This window comes from Myiozetetes cayanensis, unplaced genomic scaffold, assembly GCF_022539395.1.
Source record: "Myiozetetes cayanensis isolate MyiCay16 unplaced genomic scaffold, myiCay2020 scf3, whole genome shotgun sequence".
Lineage (NCBI taxonomy): Eukaryota > Metazoa > Chordata > Aves > Passeriformes > Tyrannidae > Myiozetetes > Myiozetetes cayanensis.
This window is the reverse complement of record NW_026087521.1, coordinates 33,771,710-33,793,962: the sequence shown is the minus strand read 5'-3', so window position 1 is coordinate 33,793,962 and position 22,253 is coordinate 33,771,710. Positions and strand designations below refer to the sequence as shown.

At 40.4% G+C, this 22,253-nt stretch overlaps 1 protein-coding gene across 2 annotated transcripts in view; it reads right to left on the bottom strand.

Moving 5' to 3' along the window:
- Nucleotides 1-288: 288 nt before the first annotated feature.
- Nucleotides 289-22,253, bottom strand: part of MSRB3 (methionine sulfoxide reductase B3) — an 84,681-nt gene continuing 62,716 nt past the window's right edge. For both annotated transcript variants that reach the window (XM_050325368.1, XM_050325369.1), the window contains 2 exons: nucleotides 8,286-8,383; nucleotides 289-2,978 (listed from right to left, as the gene is read on the bottom strand). In XM_050325368.1, the coding sequence (XP_050181325.1) occupies nucleotides 2,814-2,978; nucleotides 8,286-8,383 (263 nt within the window). In that variant the 3' untranslated portion in view covers nucleotides 289-2,813. The remainder of the gene's footprint in view (nucleotides 2,979-8,285; nucleotides 8,384-22,253) is intronic.

Genomic DNA, 22,253 nt, shown 5'->3' with positions numbered 1-22,253 from the left:
GAAACCAACTTTCTAGCTAAATTTCTCCACTTCAGACTGAATCTGGGCACTGTAGGGCTTCTACAACGTGCCGCCTGCAACTCACCACGTCCCACACTGCATCTCTCGCAAGTGGTTAAAACTGCTGCAAAGTTGAGCAAAGTAAACGCAGTTCCCTAAGACATGCTGCAGGCTAGGGGTGCAAAAACCCGACATAAACCCAGAAAAATAAGGAAGCAAACCAGAATTATTTATAAAGAAATTTATTTTATATTTGTGTACAACAAATATATGAAAACAAATTTTAATTTGAAAAATGTATATTTGATTTCTTAAAAGTATTGAACCCTCTTAAGGAAAGGTTTTAGTTATTAAAAAGGTACAGAAGGCTAAAATTATACTTGAATAATATATGTGTGTGTACATATATATATATAAAAAACATGTGCAATTTTATATATATATAGTATATAAATAACATGTGTGACTTACATGATTTCTAAGGTATATTATTTAAACATCTGAGTAAAATAGAGATATCAGAAAATATAGTTTGTTCTTTCTACACAGTTTGCATTCAGTTTTTATAAGCATCTAGACAGTGCAAAATTTAAACATACAGAAATATTCTCTTATTCTATACATTGTGCTCAGCTCCCAAGTTTCTCTGTCACGATCATCACCAGACTGAACCAAATTTGGAGGGTTCAATGCTAGCCCTTACTAGCATCTTCTAAGAGCAATAAAAGAAAATCTGTCTTACCTTGCATTGCACTGTGGTATAATTTGTGCATGAGAACAATGCATTTTCTATACTAAATGATCTAACTCCCAGAGATCACATACACCTCACCATATTGACTCATTTCATTGCATTCCATATCCTGCAAAAATAAATCTCCTGTAGGACAGCATACATTATTTTGTTCTGAAGTTTAAGTAATATATTTCTTTAACATAAGGTAGGAGTATACTGAAATTTGATAACACTTAAATCGAATGGCAATCTGGAATTAAACTACATTTATGTACCACATTTTTATAGATGCTGCCTTTTTTATGTTTAGGTCAGAAAATGTGGTAGAGAAAAACTGCTTTTCTTTAAATAAAAACAAGGAATAAAAGCAGTCCTCATTGCTAAAAAACAATGAGACTAGAAGAAATTCGACCGCCTTGTAACACCAAAGGTCAAACTGCACAACCTTTCCTGCAGCCAATGAGCAATTCCTTGCATGACATCTGGGGAAACACTCATTTGAGTAGGTGCTCCCTACCGCAAACCCAAGTGTTTCTGCTGTAAATATTTATCATCCTTATTTGCATCTATTTAATGTTAAGGTACTGTATGGTTTTTTTCATGTCTTTCCTATGTTGCTAAAACAAAAGGCAGTTCTGAACATTCCATATGCTTTCACAGTAGCTATATTTTAACTGAAGGATGTTTGCACTTTAGATAATATGTTTATTATCCCCGACATAAAAACCTCAATCCTGCTTCCATAAAAATCAGTGGTTGCTTTGTTCCTTCTGGAAATAAAATTGGATCCAAACATGTTAGTCACAAAGTTTGCTAATAAAAGTAAATACCATATTAAGTCTCTCAACGTTTAAAGGCAAAGTGGTGTTAGCAAATATTGTGTAATATAGCTTAAAGAACAGTATTATGCAGATTTTTAGACAAACTATAATTGACAAAAATCTAAAAGCAGATGAGAAAAACAAGGTACAGGACAGCAAATTTTTCTACGTGAAAATTTATGGAGCTCTTACAGGCTTTTTTCAAATTCATTTCTTACACCAACCCCATCACTCACGTCCTATGCCACAACTGCACAAATTAAAGGCTGGGGTCTTGAAGACAGTATGCATCCAGATCAGATAATCTTTAAAACTGGATACTCCTGGAGGGTCTCCCTCTTTCTACTGCATTCATTCCTAAACTCCCTTCTAGCACTCTGTCTTGTTTTTGAATACTTGTAGAAATAGACACGGTAAAGAGCCTACTGTCCTCCCTCATCTACTTCACTTTGCAAGTTTATTTCTGCAGTTGTCCATATAATTACCCCCTGCAGCTTTCAGCTTTAATTCAGATTTGCTTTACACTTGTTGAACAGGCCTCACAAACAGACAAAGCCTCATTAGTACCCTGCAAAAGTGAGCCTTACCAGTTAAAACCTTCATTTAAATACCAAACAAAGGGGAAACACAGATGCTGAGACAATGTTTACATCCTCTCAACCACACCCTTGAAATTTTGGCAGTAAATTAGCCAAAGGATGGTCTTAACATCTCATTCACCCCTCTCAGTTGGGAAGGAACAGCCATAACTACAAGTTTTTGCAGGGTGTGGCTGATGCTGGGAGATGGCTGAATACATACGACCAAAGGCTGCATGCCTCACAAGTCAGAACAAGGCAGAGATACACTAGGAATTCAGGATTTTCTTATACCCAGAAGTTTCCTATAGACTGGAGATAAACGTTAAGTCCCATCTCCCACACATAAACGAATAGTGCTCAAACCTTGAGTAACACAGCATTAAGAAGAAACTAATAACTAATGACGTCAAAGCCTCTCAATTTAAAGATTCCCCAAAGAAATTTCAAAGAAAACAAAGGAAAAGAAAACCTGTGGACTCAGTAAACACATTTTTCAATGCAGTTATATAGTAAATGCACTGGCAGGCAAGGCCTCAGTTCTGAAAAAGTGAGGAAGAAGAAGGATGGTGCAAAATGCTTTCATACATTTGAACATTCTTAGGATATAAGAGAGCAGGCAACTTAAAAAACATTCCTTGTGGAATCAGCGCAGTTTTCTGCAGGCTTTGCTTTGTCCTACAGCTCAGCTTTGCCTGTTTGGGCAGGACTGGCATTACCACTGCCTTCTCCAGCGTTGCTCTTGTCTGCTGGCTTGAAAGATAATGAAGCAGAGTTTGTGCAGTACCGTTTGCCAGTTGGGCGAGGTCCATCATCAAAAATATGCCCCAGGTGAGCACCACACTGAAACAAAATACAATAGAGTATCACCATGTCTCTGTGCAGCTCCATGGCATCACTGTGGTATTAAGCAATGACTAACAGCCCCTTCCAAGGAAGCACATTGGTGCCTACATCACCCTTTCAAGTGTGATTTACAACCTACATTTATCTGTAACAGTGATCCAGGAAGATGATCATCTGAGATAACACAGGCGCCTAAGAACTCCAAGCCCAAATTTCCTGGGTGTTTCCTGCCATGCTGCTGAGTATGCTTGGCTGGACCACTAACCCTGAGGAGCCGCCTGTCTCTGGAATGATCTCATGGCAGGAGCTCAGTTAAAAAAAGGTGGTGAGGGCAGCACTGCCCACGTTTCACTTACTGCTGTTAAGGATAATAATGGCCAGTCTTCGCGAGCGAAGATCCGGGGAAGGTCTTTCCACCTTCCAGCCTGCGCATTGGATTTTTTAGGTGAGACACAGTGTGCGCGGAACTGAGCCCACCCTTTAATCCTAAGGTTCATCTGCCGGGGCCAAGCGAGCTTGGACGGTGGCAGCGAGGTCCTTAGGACGTAGATGGGTTGCCTTTAAGAGCTAACGAGCCCCACCTGCCCGGGAGTGGCCCTGACCGGGAATCGAACCCGGGTCTCCGCGGTGATAGCGCGGCGCCTTTACCACTAGACCACCAGGGGCTCCAGCTGTTAAGGATATCTGTGGAAGAAAGGGACAGCCTGAGCTCTGGGCTCTCCTCAGCCTGTACCCATCTGCTACACCCCTTGGTGAAAAAAAACATTAAAACACTGGTGATCCTTGCGAGGACCTAAACCAGTGAAGATATTCTTCCAAGTGTTTTTTTTTTTATTTTCCTTTCTACAGCCTGGCACTCTTCTGAGCATCAAGGTCCTTCTTGGGGCTCCACTGCTCCTTGCCCCTGGAGGGGATTGGAGCTCATCCTACTCATCTCTAATAATTTCTGTAGTATATAGGAGATAGGGACAGGTGACTGAAAAAGACCTGTAGTGAAGATATGTACAATATTTCTAAATGAATAATCTTTAGTTGGGAGTAATTATATATGGTGCTCAACTCTGCTTTTTGTAAGAAATATGAAACTACCTTTGCTCTGTATGAATAAGACCCAGACACTTGCAGTGGTACCCAGGGTGAACACTACTGCTCCTGTCTGTAAGAAAGGTAACAGTTCTTTGCTTTGCAGAAGAGTACAATATTTTGAAGAAGCTAATCCTGTTGAACCTTACTCAAAAATTAAGATTACTATCACTGCACATTATGGCTGACAACTTAAATGGGTAATAAGAACTTCTTGTAATTAGTCACTTAAATTCCACAAGTTCATTTTTATAGCCTACCACAAAAATAAAAAAAATTAAACCTTGCATTGGAGAAATATTTATCTTGAACAGGAAAGTCATGCTGCTTTACCAAAGAGCCTCAGCCTTTCAAGTCAATAGCTGATCTCAGTGAGAACTGGAATGATGTAATTGAGATCACAGAGCTGCTCATGGGCTCACAGTCGGACTGCAAAAATGAAAGACTGCAAAGTATTCTTAACATTTAATAAATTCATAGTATTCCAAATACATAGAGGCAATAGCGATTATTCCAAACTGTGAATGAATTAGCAACGGCAAATCTCTACCCTGCAGTTAATGTGTTGCTAATGTTCTCCTGCTGTTAACGGCCTTTAATTCACCAAAGCAGCAGGACGGGTGTCTGTAGAAGCAGGTGAAGTCTTGCCTTCAGGTTAACCTCTCTCAACAGACTGAAAGGCTGGGGAAGGCTCTCATACCACCTAGGAGGGACAGAAACTCTTCGTGTTTAATGACAGCTGAAACAATAATCTTCACTGCCTCCAGGAGCGGGACAGGTAAGCATACGAAGCTTCAGTGTTCCCACCTGTTGGTCCCACCTATACAGACACATTCCAGTGCAGACTCCCTGCTCCTGGAGAAGGGTCACTAAGACAGCCATGGCTGTCCTGCAAGGACCCCAATAACAACTGAGGGCTTCTAGCCCATGGTATCAGCTCCCAGAGGCAATGGAAAATGGCACAGATGACTGGGTTAAGCAGCAGCTGCTCAGCTGTGTAAGGAAGGAAGATAAAACATGGCAAGTAAGGCAAAGGTAAAGGAAAATTGAACATGACCTAGGGAAGACAAAGCTTCAAGTCTTGTTCCTTGAAGACTGCTGTCTTGCTACCATTTCCTCCATTCTCCATTGCCTTTTTTTTTTTTTTTCATTTTCCTTTATATTGAAGGCCTTTTCTAGACAGTGTGGGATGAAAATTTGAGCTTTTTCTCAGAGTGGGGTATCTAACAATGAGGCATTTCACCTGACTATAGAGCTTTTCCATACCTTGGGAAAAAAAAAAAAAAAAATTAAGTGTCCCAGAGAGAGTACTTTTCAAAATGCTCAGCATCCTAATTAAATCATCTCATTTCAACTAAGAATGCTTCAAAACCTCCTGGCTGGAAGTGTTAAACAGATCTTTTCCAGACTAACATTTAGCAAAAGATAAATCATTCCCTCTCTACTGAACAGAAACAGAACAAGAGAAACTGTAGAGAGAAATGGTCTGTAGGAGTAATATACTTACATACAGACTATAAAGACAATCTATCAAAAAGGTTTTCCTCACAAAACCTGAGAAGTTGTGTGAGAGTCCGAGGTCTCATTACACCTTCATGTGATGGCAGAATCACGCCAGGATTGGATTACTGCAAAATTTGTTACCTTTGGAGATTACTCCTAACCAAGAATTTATGTGGCAATTCTCTGTGTAGAGAGGATTCTATAACTCATCTGCCCTAAAGAGAAATGTAATTTAATCCTTCGTATCACAGTATAAGAAACCTGGCCCTCAGCTGAGAGTACAAAGGACAAATTGATTTTACTGTCCTCCCCACACATAATAGGTGCTGACCATTTTTCTAGGACATATATACATGCCTGGAAAGCCTCTGAAAAAGAAACAATCATCTGTTGCAGCCTTGTACATAAATATATTGGCCAGAATGCACTTGGATGGGGAAACAGTTAAACCATTTGAAATACGTGCTTGGAAGCAAGAAAGAGGAGTTACTGCTAACTGTCAGTATGCTTGGATGTCCCAAGCCTCCTGGTTGTAATATGCTGCTGGGAGGCATGGAAAGCTGCCTACAGTCAGCTGCCGTAGCAGAGTCCAAGCTACTGGTGTTCTTCTGTGACTATGGAATTATACTGATTTGTACAGGCACAAATAGCAGCTAGGGAGACCATGCGGGAAGGGACTCTTGAACAGGAAGGAGTTAAAAAAGAGAGATGGAACCAGTTTTACGGTACTCCTCAAATGCCTTTGTATTGACTTCTGCCTGTCGCTACTCATTGACTTTTTAAATACACTCACTACTCATTGACTTTTTAAATACACTCAGTGTGATGTGTTTCAAAAAAACAGTGAAAATTATTTCTAGGATAATCCTACGGATGTATTTGATTAATATTTTAGTGATTTTTCACCCAGTGTTTGCTTTCTGTAACGGAGAACATTAAAAGAGATATTTTTAATTCTCTCAGACAGGTGGAATGACTTTTAAAGAAAAATCAACTACTTTTTCATCATTAATATCGTTTGGAGTGTGGGAGAAGGTATTTCCCTTCATTTCTACCAAGGCCTGCCGTATCAATCCCACTGCTTTTCAGGTTGCAGTAAAACTGCATTTTTTTTGCAGCTGCATGTGTGATTCACACTCCTGGTGCTCAGAGTAGGGGAGGAAATGGTTTTATTATACATACACGATGCAGCAGTATTAATTGTGCTGAGCACTGGCTGCAAAGATGCTCACCACTCACCAGGCGATTTTCCTGTGTGACTTGATCATCTGTGGGGTTACTGCCCTGGGAAGTTGGAATAGCTGCCTGGAAGTTGCTATTGGATTATATAGCAACCTTGGTCGTATTTTTTCCTTCAAATTCAGGTTTTGGTTTTGCTTTTGTTTTGATTTTATGGTGTCTGCATGTGACTCCTGCTAATACTGCTGGTCTCAGGTTCTGCTAACACTATTTTGTTTGGCAGCAGGTAAGTGACATTCCCAGATTCCTTGGCCAGACCACACGCTGCCTTGGGCTTCTCCAGGAGCTGTGGCCATCTCTTGAAGTGTGTCAACAGATACAGGCTCAGCAGTTGGCAGTAAGCTGATTTTAGCACTATTCAGGCCTACTAAGCAGAGCTAAAGAGGCTGGATTGCATTTTTGGTTATGCCAGTAACCACTGGTGAAGCATGAGCTTCCCATTCTGCTGTCCCACTGCTACCTTGCTGGGGAATTTAGGGAAATGGATGTTCCCGTAAAGTGTTGACTGGTTCTTCTAATGCATATAATCAGCATAAAAACTACAGAATTATGTAGTGCACATGACAGAGTAGCAGACATACTAATTTGACTAACATATTGGGCCAAATGCTCTATGCAGACCGAAGGTAATGGATACTCTTGAGAAGTTTCTTTACTCACTCTGAGCATTATACATGAGGACTGACTGACTAGTAAGGATGCATATTGTCAGGCATGAAATCAGTCACCCCCTCAACAATACTGTCTGGAAGGAGAACAGCAAATTATCATTGCCAAAATGAAGCTGCTGCTTCTCTCAGGAGAAGTTTGAGCATGTGGAGCTAGAGGACTGCAAGTTGCTGGGTACATCTGCTGGACACCAGTGTGGCAGCTTCTTTCCTTTGCTAGGTAATGATTATACCATTCCCTTCATAGAAAGGAGGGCAGTACAAAGGATGAGAGAATGTAGAACGAGACAGATAACGGAAAATTTGGGCATCTTTTGAATGACTACTGACTTCATTATTCCGGCAGATGGGATTGTTTGAAGCAGCCATTAGGACTGCGCTGGGAATGAGTGTTGGGAATGAGTTAGCACGGCTGCACAGTAATGTAGAGTGATGGAATCAGCACACAGACAGTCGCTCCATTGCTTTCAACTTCTCTCAACTACTCACGTGTGGAATCAGTCAGCCAGGCTCAGGCTCCTTTGAAGGGACTCTCTTCAGGAAGACTATTTTTGTAAACTCAGCACTGAGTCCAACCATTTACATCTGCTCTGTTAAATCTCACATGAGAGAACAATGTGCATTCCAACGAGCCCTTTGTGTCTTCAGCTCGTTCCACTCAGCTGTTATACCTACGACACATTGTGCCCTCTCACAATGGTTACTATTTAATAGCACTGAAAGGTTTGCAAATCTCAAGGAAAGTACAGCACGCTGTAATGGTTTTTGCAGCCTTTGCCATCAGAATGGTCTGTGTGTGCTATAAACTAACCTGACTGCAGGATATTTCAATCCGATGCATCCCATAGGAGAAATCATCATTGAAAGTAATTGCATCGGGACTGATCACATCATAAAAGGAAGGCCAACCTGGAAAAGAGGAACAAGATAGGTGAGAAAAGAGGGTGTCTTTGTGGCAGATAGCATTGTAAAAAGCAGGATAGAATTACACTTTGAAAAAATGTTTATCTCGCTCCAGAGCCTGGAAATAAATAAAATGGAGATTTTTTTATCCTAGATCACTTAGGCACTTTGGAAAAACACCTTACCCCCTAAATACAAAGTTGTTTACAGGAAAGAACTAAGCTGCCACTAGCTGCCCATCTTCCATCTCCACAGGGATTCCTGCACTCCACCAAAAGCAGTGGTAGCATTTTAGCTCAGAAACAAAGGTGATTGCTCAGGTAAGCCAGATTCAGCCTCACCATCAGTTTAAATAAAGCACAAATTCCACCATGAAGATAAACAGCAAGATCTAACAAAACACAGGTGCTTTTGCTTTTGCAGTCTAAAGGTACTTTCAAAAAAGAGTTGGGAAATTGCAGTTTAGAGCCCCAAAACCTGCCTTAACCTTTGCCTTCACCAAGGCAAAAGCGTAAAGATGTGCTCAGACACTGACACATCACACATTAGAGGCAGTGAGATGACTACTATTGTGTCTCGTTTTAGAACAGTAATGAGTGCTTCAGATCAGACATGGACAACTGGAATCATACCTATGCCTATATCAGACACTAGTGGATGGACTGCATGTAGTCCACATCCAGGACAAAACAATTGCACTCACTAATGCACATGTTCAATGCAGCTGCTACTTGAGCACTGAGCTGCATGACCTGACACCAGATGATGAGGAGGTATATACCTGACCTACTCAGTAATAGCCACTTACCTAAATAATGACCTTCCATGCTCTAACGATTCCATGTAAAGTCTCCCCCTCTCCACAACACAGGTAAAAACCAACCCATTACACAGCTGTAACTTTTCAGTCACCCCTCAAAAACCATCATAATGCTCTGTTTCCTGAAGCAGGGTTCTCACATAAGAACCTGACAGGCTTTAAGGTCATGTCAACATCTACCAGTGCCCATCTGAAATCTCACCAGCTACCTGTTCTTCTCATTCAGTCTCTTGCCAAACAGAATATACACAGGCAGTTCTTGGTCTCTCCACGTGTTACACATATGCCTAAGAATACAGACCTTCCTTGTTTTTAATTCTAATATCTGTTAAGCATTTGCTACTAGTGATTTCATAAAATGACTTGCAATAAGCTATTAAGAAACACAGCAGAAGCTGCAAATCACTGCATGCAGATGAATACAGGATATATACAGCTTCCCATAAGAAAAGTGAATAAAATTTCCTATACAGTAAAAAGGAGATATGGAAGCTATCAAGTTTTCTGAATGTGCACAAAGAAAAGATGCAAATTGGAAAAAAATCCATATGTCTTCAGTTGTATCTTAAATTATTGAATATGGAAGAACATTTACTAGGATATAAGCATAACAAATGTAATTTTTTTAACAAATAAATGCTCAGAAATGCATTTCTTTTCCTTTTGGGAACACACACACAGTGGCATTCCTAAGCTACCTGAAGACATCACAATCCCCAAGTCCTATGCTCCCAAGGGGCCTACTGCCATCACAAGAGTTTCTACCCCAGAACTCACTGCAGAAATAAGTAGTCATCCCCCCTTCAAATATTAAAAATAGAATTACAGACAGCAGACAGACTGAGGAGCAAGAACCCTGAACAAGGAAAATATCCTACAAGACAGGAAATCAAAACAATAACAGCAATGACAACCATAAAAAAACCCAATTTATAAATTCTTCTCCTCATGCAAAATATTGCTGCCAAACAACTACCTTCACAAACAGAAAAGAAGTAAACATATGACAAGTTTTGTAAAAGGGGTTATCCTGTTGACAGAAAAATTGATGTCTCCTAATTGGTGGCTCCTTTCCAACTACATTCATCATCTTCTTAGCTGAGCCACTGTCTAATGAAAATTGAAGCCTTACATAGAGCCAGTCAGAATATTTTTAATGAAGCCTTTTTAGTTTTCTTAATTTAATAATTTTGCAAAACAGACATACCAGTTCACCCTTGTGTGATGGCAGAGAAGTTCCAAAGAGGGAGCTGTTTGGAGCAACCAACTATCTGATCACGTGAAAGCCTTTGGAGGAGGCACATTTCAGGGCTGCAGAAATTCTCAAAGACAACCCTGCCTCCTCCATAACAGCAATAAGGGGGAAGCTTCAAAGACTGCTACAAAGAGATTGAAGCAATCTGTGTCTTGCTGAGAAAGTCATCTTGTGAGAAGGCTTTGGAGGAGACGTATTTATGTCAACTTTGGCATTAAGAAAGACCATCCATTCTTCTTTCTCCAGATTTCTCCTTTTGCTCTTCCCATTCACCACAGAAAAATTATTTACTTTAGATGCACTCCATGCACTTTTAAAAACTGAAGTCATCTGAAACCAATACAAACAGGCAAGCTTCTCCTATAGGAGTCTTTGTACCCAACTGGAGTGACTTCAGATTAGGCTGTCAGTTCATGCTACATGTGACACATGTTCCACAGGCTTCACCAATGCAACATATGGTCTCCAAGAGAGGGAATAGGAAACAGACTGTGCCTCCACAGTCTGGAATTTTAACTCTCCATCAAGTCATCTCTTCTTGAGTAACACAGTGACCCAGGCACCAGCATTCCTGGGACAAACTCCATTAGGGTAGACAGAAAACTGAGCAAACCTTGGAACAGAAAAGGTCCTGAAGGGCACAGTGAGACACACTGTCACTCTCTTGACCTTCAAAGGAAGACGAGTGAATTGCTCATTGAGTGGATGAGCCAAACTGACCAGGAAAATCAATCCCTCTTTGCTGTCTCATTTCCTCTCCTGTGTTAAGAGTGGAAAACCCATCTGATAGTTTGCTAAGCCTTCTCTTGCCATTTTGTCTACTTCAAAAGCTGCCAGGAAAAAGCTGTAGCAGTATCAGTCTTCTTGCCTGCATATCAGCCAACTGCTAGTGACATAGAAGGCCAACCAGAACCTTGTGGACCCTTCATATGATCTGTCTTTATAAGTGATAAATGACACAGCAGCGGCTTCCCTTTTTGCAAGTGCCAAGCCACTTCTTCTGCCACCCTGGCTCCAGCCTCTGCTCCCCTTCCTGTGCTCCTACATCCTCCCAGCTGTAGGGATGCAAAATGGTTGGCTCCCTCTACATTTTAGACTGCCCTTAGCTGTGCATTAAAGCTTCAGTCTATTTTGAAAGCTATCTGGTTACTTGTAAAGCACATCCTCCCGTAGGGAATGGTGAGGGGGAGGGAGGGAAAGAAGACCACTTTGGATCTCCTCTGCTTCTGCTAAGCAGAGAGACAGTAGCCCCTAGCACTGCAGAGGCTGGACGCTGGAGGAGACCTATTGCAAACCATGATTCTAAGAATCAACCCTCTCTGAGTGATGGCTTTCTGTCAGGTCTAGTTCACCACATCTAATGGTCAGCAGGAACTGGGTTGCTGTCTTTTGAAGGATGATAAAACATACCAGCTAGGAAGAAACAGTCTCTGAAGGAAAAGGCCAAAGGGTAATTGCAAGAGACAGGATGAGGGTGGGGGGGAGTTTCCCAGCTGAGTGAACAACTTCAAACGGCATTTGCACTTTCGTGTGTGTGAACAGCACTTAAGATTTGTGAATACATTTATCCCTGAAACTAAAGTTTACTTTGAGGGACAGTATGACACAGCAATGGCCAGCAATTTTTATTGCATTCTAGACATCTAAAACGGGCTCATTCTTAGATTCACAACCACTTTGCACCACACTGGCAATATAAACAGGCTTTACGATAAGAATCTCTTATGTTTGTGCTCACTCCGACAACCTTTTGCATGGGACTCAGGTTGGTATGTCCTAAAGGTCAGTTTCTGGTAAGTTAATAAGCAAGTTAATAAGAGATGAATAATTTTTCAGATAGATAGCAATTATCCTTTCTTGGACCTAAAATACACTAAATAAAGCAATGAAACTTTCTTCTGTCAAGTACAAGTGAAAAATATGTGTAAACGGAACATTCCTGACAGATCTTTTCTGCTCCATCCTGCATGAGTAATAGAAAGGATCTTATGCTGCTGGGTGTTACACATACTGAGTCATGTCTCATTCTTCCTCATTCTAGGACAAATATATTTAGAAAATATTAGGACAAATATTAGAATATTTTTTAAAACCTGCACAACATTTCTAAAATTCACTCCACACCCCCTCATCAAAACCAAATCTTTTGTTTTTCATAATGGTCCCTATTCTGGCAAAGAGGGGACAGTGGTTTATCCTCTCCATCCAAGAATGCTTTCTTACCTGGTACTGCCTTGGGCAGCAACACAGAAGAACAGGTAGGAAGCAAAATGTTGGGTATGGTAACCAGTGCCAGATGCTCCTTTTGCCACCATGGGCAGAGGGTTTCAAATCATTCAAAAGAGGCACCTTCTTTCTCACTCTCAGACTTCCTATTCTAGGTATGTGATTGAATCAATATTACTAATGAGCCCTCTCTGGTGGGCACTATACAAGCAACTGGCACAAGGTGGGTATCAGGACAACACAGGCAGCCAGCACACAGCAGTCCCAGACAGATGACAAACTGAAGAGTTTGTCTCCTTCTCAAATTGAGATGACAAAGTATTTGTAATGCCAAAGGAACACAGTGACAGCAAATGGTGTGCCCATAGTCCAGCCCATTTTGTGCATTCCTGGTAGAGATATGAAATCCGACAGAAGTAGATTGTTTCTTTCACCATTAACCCAGGAAGTTCTAAAGCACTTTCTCTCATAGGCTATTCCAGGACTCTTTCTTGGGGCAATACTGACCACACAGAAAAAAAAGAAAGACATTTTGTTCCCATAAGCTTTTGGAAAGCAGTCCAGAAGCTGACTGATTAATCAATTTTAGAAGCATCTCAAACCTCCTTCCAGTTTTGCATGTTTGCATACACTTTGTTCTAGTTAGATCTCCAACTTCCTAATAGATGGATGCAAGTACTTAGATATCTGATTGTTAAAATATGAGTCTATAATTATTTGCAGAAGTAAAACGACAGGCTACTTCTGAAAATCAACCCTGCTAGGCTATTTTTTCCCCTCTCCTGATCTAATATGCCTTTTGGCATTTTTTTGAACAGCACAATTGTAATCCCAAAACATGTAATGCTCTGACATTATTCCCACTTCATACACCTGCCGACTGGAGACCACTGCAGTTTTTCAATAACTGCAATGTTTGTAATTATGTTTTTCATTTTAGATCCCAAAGAGATTAACTCCAATCTGCATTTTATCATTCTTTGCTGTAATTATTCCAAGCATTTACTTCAGTGAGTTATTTACAGATGGAGAAGTAGGGGAAGATGGAAGATGTTAGAACTACCAAATGGCACCAGATGGAAAAGAGGACCTTGACCTGAAAAATACCTTGTTGCTCTGATGTGCCATATTTTTAGAATTCTGATTCCCTTTTAACCTAATGCAGATTAAAGAAAACCCAAAGGCTTTTTAAGGTAGAGTCTCATCATTTATCTTCACTGAGAAGCTATGTCTGTTTAAAAACATAAAGCGTATTAGGATTAAAAAAAAAGGTAATAAAGCTTCTGCTTTGAAACTGCTGTAAAGCTGAAGGGCCTTCACTTTTTCTCTCTCAAAGGTTTATTGAAACAGAATCTGAAAGACACAGGCATTCACAGCTGTAACTTCTCACATAAAAGTTTAATGTAGAACTACAAAGTGACATTTTGCTATTATGTAGCATGCCTCTGCAGATATAGAGGACTTTTCTGGCTAACACAGAACACTCTGGGTTATTTTTCATAATATCTCCATGATGATGAACGAATAATGAATATTCTTACTTACAATTGTTTTACCATCAGGTAACACTGCTTTATGTGGAGGTTCATCTAATTTACCCAAATGTAGCTAGAAACAGAATTGGTCACTGAAACATTCTTGTCCACTGAAACATTCTTGTTCACTAGTGAACAGCTTTACATTAGATATGTATTTCACACAGAAAAAAAAGGCTGTTCCTTTCCAGCACCATTCAGATATAAGAAGGACAACGTGGTACTGTTTTTCAGTAGAACATGCCAAAAGAGCTAGGCTGTGGTCGGGGGGGAAGTAGACAACACAAAGACAAAATGAAGCTTAATTTTGGAAGAAAAAGTAAAAAGAGGGCTTATTTCTAACAGCAAAGTTGGGCTACTGCAGCAGGCAAATACCACTCTGGCAGAACAGTGTGGGAAGGGAATGTTTCAAAACAACTGAACTTCTAACAGCAGCTTTTATGAGACAATCGTCATCTGTTTTTTCCTTTATGATGTTTCTCACTGGGGAAATAAAAAAGTGAAAGTCATGAATAAAGGTGATATTTATTTTCTTCCACTACAGCACTCTGAGCATCAAAACAACTTACCATGAAACAGCATATGCAATCCAGATTTATTTCTTTGTAAGTGGGATAAGGTTATATTTGTTTAAAATGATTGTTAAGGGAGATCTGAAACTTTGCATCTACGATTTCATTTGACATCTGAATTTTTCAGAACAAGAGTGCCCCTGATGTCTCTTGAGCAACAAAAGCAAGGGGCCTACTCTTTTTAGCAATTAATAACTGTATCACAATATTGCTCTTGCCCTAACTGCTTCCTTAGTGCTTTCACTGTGTTCTAAAATACTGATCAATACAAGCCTGCTCTTTCAGAGCCTTCCTCTGCAGTACTCCTGACATCTTGAATGTACAGGCTGCTGCTAAAATCTACAGGTAGGCAGGGGCTGGGATCTTCCTCAAGTCTTCTTAAAAAGATCGAGTTACTACTGGTTTCTTTCTTGGTTCAGGTTCAACACAACTACTGAACCTAACTCACTTCCTCCCAAAGGATGGATTTCTCCCCTCATCTGAACAGTGTCTCTTGTTACTTTAAATCATAGCTAATGTTTTAAAAAATATATCTTACACATAAGTCAGCTGTAGATCTTCAGCATCAAAGGAGCCAAACAGAACTGTGTGAAGCAGTGTAACCTTAAGCTATAATTTTAAAATGCCATCCAGAAATGTCTCAAATAGTTTTTAAAATTTACTGTTGACCTAATAACCTCAGTCCAAAGCATTCAACTTTGAATAGATGTTTTTGTTTTCCTTCCAAAAGCAGCATTGGTAAAACAAATGTATATATTGCAAAATATCATGCAATTGGTATACCTATGAGTTAAGTGTGCAACTCACTAAAATAGCTAAAGATTTCATACAGGATGAGTAAATCAGGATAGCAGTAGAACTGGCAGGCCTTACGATGGAAGTGATTTGACAAAACTGAAATCCTAATGCAGTATGTTCACAGAGAAAGTTAAAAAAAACCCAGCAAATGCAACCTTGTAATAATCATCATCTGGCACTGAAATGAACAGCAGTCACAGATGAAGTACATATTTGAAAAATTTGTCATGGAGTGTTTCAAGTAATGAACATCCACAAGTTGTTTGTTGAAAGAATTTCCTTTCAGTATTGTTATGCATGTCTGGGAAATAAAGTTTGTAAAGAACAGCCAGAACTCAGTTGCACACTTAAACTGAAACTGCAGAGGTGGAATTCTGACTGAATTAATTTTAACTACATTAAAAAAAAAAAAAAAGTCTGTACTGTCTTCCTTTTTTGCAGTTATATTCCTTCCACTGCACCTCCTTCCACAGTGCCTCCAGACTGCACTGGAGCACACAAGCATCCTCTTCATTTAAGCTGGACAAGTAGGTTCTCATTACTGCTGTAAAGTTCTGAAACAAGGGAAAGAGTTATTACACTGATTAAAAAACCAACCAACCAAACACACAAGCAAAAAGAAAAGAAATACAAAGACCCCCTTTCTTCTGTTTACTTTAGATATTGAATAAGCTGTCTTGGTAAGGGAACTTGGTCGCAAATAACTAAGAATGGACATAATTTTCTTGGCCATCAAGGAAAGCTTTTGCCAGGATTTGGGTAAAAACTGGGGCAATTAGCTGATGGCAATGTCTGCCAAAGGTTGACAGAACAGAGCACTGAAAGAAGAGTGAAGACAGAGCCTCAAATCACTCATCTGCTGTAAGGGTCATTTGGCCACAGGACAAGACACTGAAGGAGGAGATTATGGAGAGGTGCAGTATGGCTCCTTTCCATGCTCCCATGAAGTGGTGGAGAGCAAAACTCTCCTCTTTGCCTAATATTACACCTTATCCACTAAGCTAGTCTTTAAAATAGATACATTTCTAAAGCAGGATTTTTATCCCAGTGCAGGAACATCCCATCATGAACTACAGGCTGATCAAGCCCTGCAAGGAACCTAGTCCTGAATTCCTCCTTCACATGGGAAGTGCAAGATCTACTCCTTTCAGCTTCATGAAAAGACTTCTGAGGTATTTCTGCCACCCTGGACTTGGTACTCAGGGTAACTTTACATTACCCTCTGCTTAAGAATTTGTCTCTACAATCCAGAGTTCAACATTATGCTGTCATGCATAAAAGGATGCAAAAGCTACAGGCACAGCATAAAATCCTAAAAGAAGAAAAAAAAAAGGAATTATTTGAGGGGTTAGATTCTTTGGACTTAGTGCTGGTTTGGAAGGAGGTTTAAATATTCTTAACAACTTCTTATGCAAACAAAAGGAGGTGGGTAATAATGCTGATTAGAAAATAAAGACCCTTCTTCACAGCAAACTCTGACAAAAACAATATACATGTGCACATGCACTCACATACACTCCTTTAAGTTCTCCGTGGAAAACTTTTTACTTTGAAAACTTCTGAAAACCACTAAATTGGAAAAGTTCGTATTTCTGATTGTAATGTTCACCTTCTGTTTTGCTTTCTGTTACAGTTTCTAAAGCAAAGCATGCCATTTCTCCTAAAATCTACCTTTTCTTTCAAGAAGGTTTTCAAAGGAAACCTTTTCACAGCCATATGATGTAATCAGTGACACAGTTCATGGACATAAACAGCAAACTACTTAAAACCAATCTCATGAGGAGCTGTTCTCCTTTAATGCTCTCCTGGGCGAAGCTCAGCTTGCCTCTGAAATCTCCCAAAGACTGAGCAAGTGCTAACATGAACATGGCTGCTGCAGACAACAGCTCAGCACTGGTCTGTTACTTGCTTCTGTGCCTGTGCTATTTCTTCCATGACCGCACCTTTGATGTCTTCTTTTTCTTCTGGATCATTCTTCTATTATATTTTTTACTCAAATATATAAACAAAACAAATGTACCATACAGAAAGTGTTCAAGACGTGGAAGTCACTTTCAAGGTAAGCTACAATCATTTGTAATGAGGCACAGTATGTGTAGTCACAGTGGAAGTCAATTACACTCCCTACATGCTTTTGCAGACAAATAATATTGGTTTGTAAACATCAAACTCACTTCAGGGTCTTGTTTTGTTTTATGCTACTGTAGGTAAAGACGTAAGTAAAAAGGAATAATTTGCTTGGAAAAGAAACCTGATGCAATAAGTGAGAGGAGAAATAAGATTGAGAGAGAATCAGCCAAAGGAAGTGGGCCAATATGCAGGAGAAAACTGGAGACAGGCAAGATGCTAAGACCTGAGATTAGCTCAGTTGGTTAGAGCATGGTGATAATAACACCAACGTTGCAGGTGTGATCCCTGTACAGGCCCTTCACTTGGGTTGGACTCAGTGATCCTTGTGGGTCCCTACCTTCTGTGAGTGGGTATTAAGTCCTCTCATAGAGGCATTCAGGTATCTCAAGGAAAACTCTCTGTACTCATGGGGATTTATCTCCATTACATGGTGCTTCCCACAGGACGAGGCTAGCTGTAGTAGCTGCCATTCACATCATCAGCTATGGCTGTTCTCTAACGCTGAAGGCTGCTTTGTATTCGTATTTCCCTGCGCTTTCTCCTCTGGACCTTGGTGATGCCTCAGAGCCCCGGTGGTGCTGGCACCCCAGCTCCACTGCTGGGCACGGACCATCACACAGGACGTGTACTCCTCCCCACCGTTCTCCCTTTCCCCTGGCGCCGGGAGGCCACCGGGGGTCGGGAAAGGCACGGCGGGCTGTGCGGGAGAAGCTCCTGTGCCGGGCCGCCCCCCCGGGCGGCGGGAGCGCGGGAGAGGCGGCGCAGTGCATGGCCTTGTTCTTGTCTCCACCTGCCGATTCCATGAGCAAATGTGCTCGGGGGAAGCAACCTCCAGGACAGACAGACAGACAGACACACGTGCCAGAGGACGTACAGCCGTGTTTCGGGGAACCCATCCGGGAGCTCACCGTGACCCGGGAGAGGAGACAAGACACCGACACCGCAAGCGGTGATCAGACTCTTTTCCACTTTTTCACCCCAGCCTTTTGGAAGACAGGCAGGGTGTCATTCCGCCGTCTGTTTCCTCCTTCAAAGCCTTCCAGAGGTGCCGCGGAGCACCAGTGACCCAGGGCAGGGAAGGGCCGTCATTCTGCGCCGAGAGGGCAGCGAAGGCAGGCGGAGTCCCTGTGCGACAGGCGAGTTGGCACTACAATCACTTGGTACATTTCTGGAGCTCACATGCCAAAGCATCACCTTCAATCCACTAAACCCTTCAAAGAAGTACACACCAGGGCTCCAGCCTAACCTGGCTCTCACCCTCCTCAGAAAGGACTAAAAAAAGACAGAGAAGGGATATACAAAGGCACTTCTCATCAACTGCTAAATGGTCCAATATACCCATAACCTCAGCTTTTCTGCTTTTAAAGCAGCAAAGTGATTGAAACCTGATGGGGTGGCATGCAGGCTGCACTTTGAGCCACCGGGGTGCATTTTTGGAATTGGACAGAAATATTCTGAAGTGAACACCTGGAGAGGGCATGAGCAGCAAGGGGAAATACTGTCAGGAAAGGAAGAGTTTAAAAAAACAAAATTTTTGATAAAAATTTTAAGAGGTGAAGTGCTAGCACAGAACAATATTCCAAAAAGCAGGAGTCAGGCTCTAGCTGGCTCCTCAGATGCTGTTTGGTGACCTCAAAAACAGCAATTTAGAGAGCAACTTCTTCAAGGAGTCCAGGTGAAACTACAAAGATACAGAATTACAGTCAGACACAGGAAATTCTTAGGGGAATTCAAGAATTTTATGAGTCAGAAGATAAAAATCCCTCTGAATACCTGACTAAACTAATCTAATGAAGTAGTCACCAGGAAAGGAGTGCGATGAATCCGCATGTCAGGAAGGACAAATTTAAACAAGTAGGAAATTGAACAACTTGAAGCTGTTTTCATTTTTACTCTCTGTGCCCTGTTCCTTTTTTTTTTCTTTTAAGGTGTAAACCAAGTTGACAGCTGCAGAAGCTGCCTTGTCTGAGGCCTCTGAGGGGACTGTTTCATTTTAGAGGAAGTCTCAATTTAAAAGAAATTAATTGCCTGGCTTCCTTTCACAAAGTTGGTAGGTTGTTTATTTATGATTCAGTATTTGCACTATTGCACTTCGGGGCCCAGTGTAATCAGCCACTGAGCATTGCAAAGGAATAAAGGGAAAGTTATTGATGTAAATTTCATAACCTAAAATTTAGCTTCCTCTCCAGCAAGCAGGAGTGAGGCTAAATGCTTCCTATCAGATATTTTAGCCATGCTAGTAACTAGAGGGTTCAGTCCTAACTGATAGCTACTTCTGGTCCAGCTTCAACTGAGATGCATGCTTAGCTTTTGACATGGAAAAGTTAACAGGTTTCCAGAGAGATCCTCATGCCCACAAAGGCCTTGACTTTAGGTACACAGAATTTCAAGACCATCTGTGTGAAGCAATATTATATAGAATGTTACCTCCTCTGTGTTAGGGAACTATACATTGTCTAGACTCAAAAAAGAAGGGGTTTACAACTGAATAATATTACATCCCAAATGCCTTTTGTCAGGTGTGAGAAGCTTTTTCAGTTTATAACATTTTTATTAAAAATTCTCTCATTTAGAAAATAAATTAGCACTTTGCAAAGATCGTGTTAGAGCTCCTAAAACTACAAAGAATGATACTATGCTCCCTATGTTGCTTCTATACTAAAATTGAGTTTGCATTAAAGTCCTTCTGTTATTTCAGGTTTGCTTTATCTTCAAGGAAGTAAACCTACAGAGAAGCCACATTTTTTTCTGAATGTTTCAATGAGCTCTGTGATTTCAAATGTCTTCATTCCAGGAAAGACAGAAAAAGAAAAATTCTCTTCAGACAAGCTTTCCTCCAACATATATCCTGGGTCAACTAGAATTTTTCATTAGACAAAGAATTCATTATATGAAAACAAAAATACTATATTGTAATTTTAATTTTTCTCTTTAATTTTGTATTTCATACTAAAAATTTCAGATAAAAAGTTGTTCTGAAATAATTTTGAGATGAAAAAATGAAACCATCTTCCACAAAAGACAAGCCACTGGTTTCCCACCTTCCAGTCTGATGTTCTGCAGTAGACAGTGTGTTAGGCCTAGGTTGAACTGACCTCAAACTACTTTTATATAAATTTAGAACACTGCTTAGTTTCCTATCTGAACTGCCTGTCTGGATCTTCCTATTTGGGGTTGATTCTGGACTCCACTTAAAATACTAATTGTTTATATTAAACGGACAAGAGAATGTGTGATGTATTTTAACTGTCAAACGTGTTGTGAACAGCAGCAGCTGGAAGAGGAATGTTTAATTCACTCCATTACCCTCAAGCCTTTTAGAATTCTCTATCAGCAGCTATAGTCTTGCAGGCAAGAAAAACAGTGTATAAAAGGTTGGTAGCACTGCAAAGCTTCTTCTACAGGGAAAAAAAAGAAAAGGGGTATTCAAAAACTGTAACATTGCCAGTCTTACATCAAAATAGAGCATCACTAAATCTACAATAGTATTGATGCATCACTGAAAGTACTGAACTTTTTTGTGTGCAATAGTTTGCATTTTGTGGCTCATTTCCTGTGCTGGTTTACTTATGCTTAGCTGATGTCAGAGACATGGTGGGAGATATCACTTGAACCATTCGCTATGCGATACTCCTAAAGAAAGAATCTTGATACTATCAGTTATTGTAATGCTCTTAAATCTTCTGGACAAGGGGTCAGCGGCTTGTGTGAAGCTGTGAGTAAGAATAAGTTTCTGTCCTTGAGCAATTTATTCTCACAGGGCATCTCATATACATGATCAGGACAGTTCCCCCATCATAACTGTTGCAAGATAAGCTTGTGCTGGGACCAGTGGAGCCCAAAACAAGCGTAAGAGTTGTTACTTAAGAGAGATTAATAAAGGCCTTGCTAAGTATCAGGCTACAGATGTTTTTAACATTTATAAAAACTTCAAATTTTCAAAAGCAGAAAAACATTCAGCCACAATTATACTATTTTATTTCCTTGAGAAAACTTTCTAAGTAAAACAGCAAATTAGCTGCACACCAAAAAAATCATCCTTCTGATGTTTGAAATATTAAGTAAAGAGATGCAGTTTGTGCAAACTGCTGTAGTGCAGGTTTGCCTTGGGAGGCCTTACTTCTGCCATGTGGTTTGGGGGCTTTTTTTTTTTTTATGTCACATTTACAGAACGGATTTGGCATCCTCAGGAAAGGAATACTGCTTTTGTTCATCCCATCAGTCTTTTACTTGTCCAATTGCCATTGCTGTATTGCAAAATATTGTTCTGCATTCAAAAATAGTGCTGGACCTCACTTTGTTTTAGTATTTACTTCAAAAGTAAACTCTTCTGAAACCTTGCATAAATAGCACCAAATGAGTTTGCAAGGTGTTCTAAACTTACTGAAGCAAAGTCGATTCACACCTCATACACACAATTGTTGATTTGGTTCCTTACTACCAAAACTTCTGCCAAGAGAGCCCTGAGATAAAATAAGTGGGCAGATACATGTAGGGAAGTCTCAACTGGAAGAAGAATTGTTAACAAGACAGAAGTTAG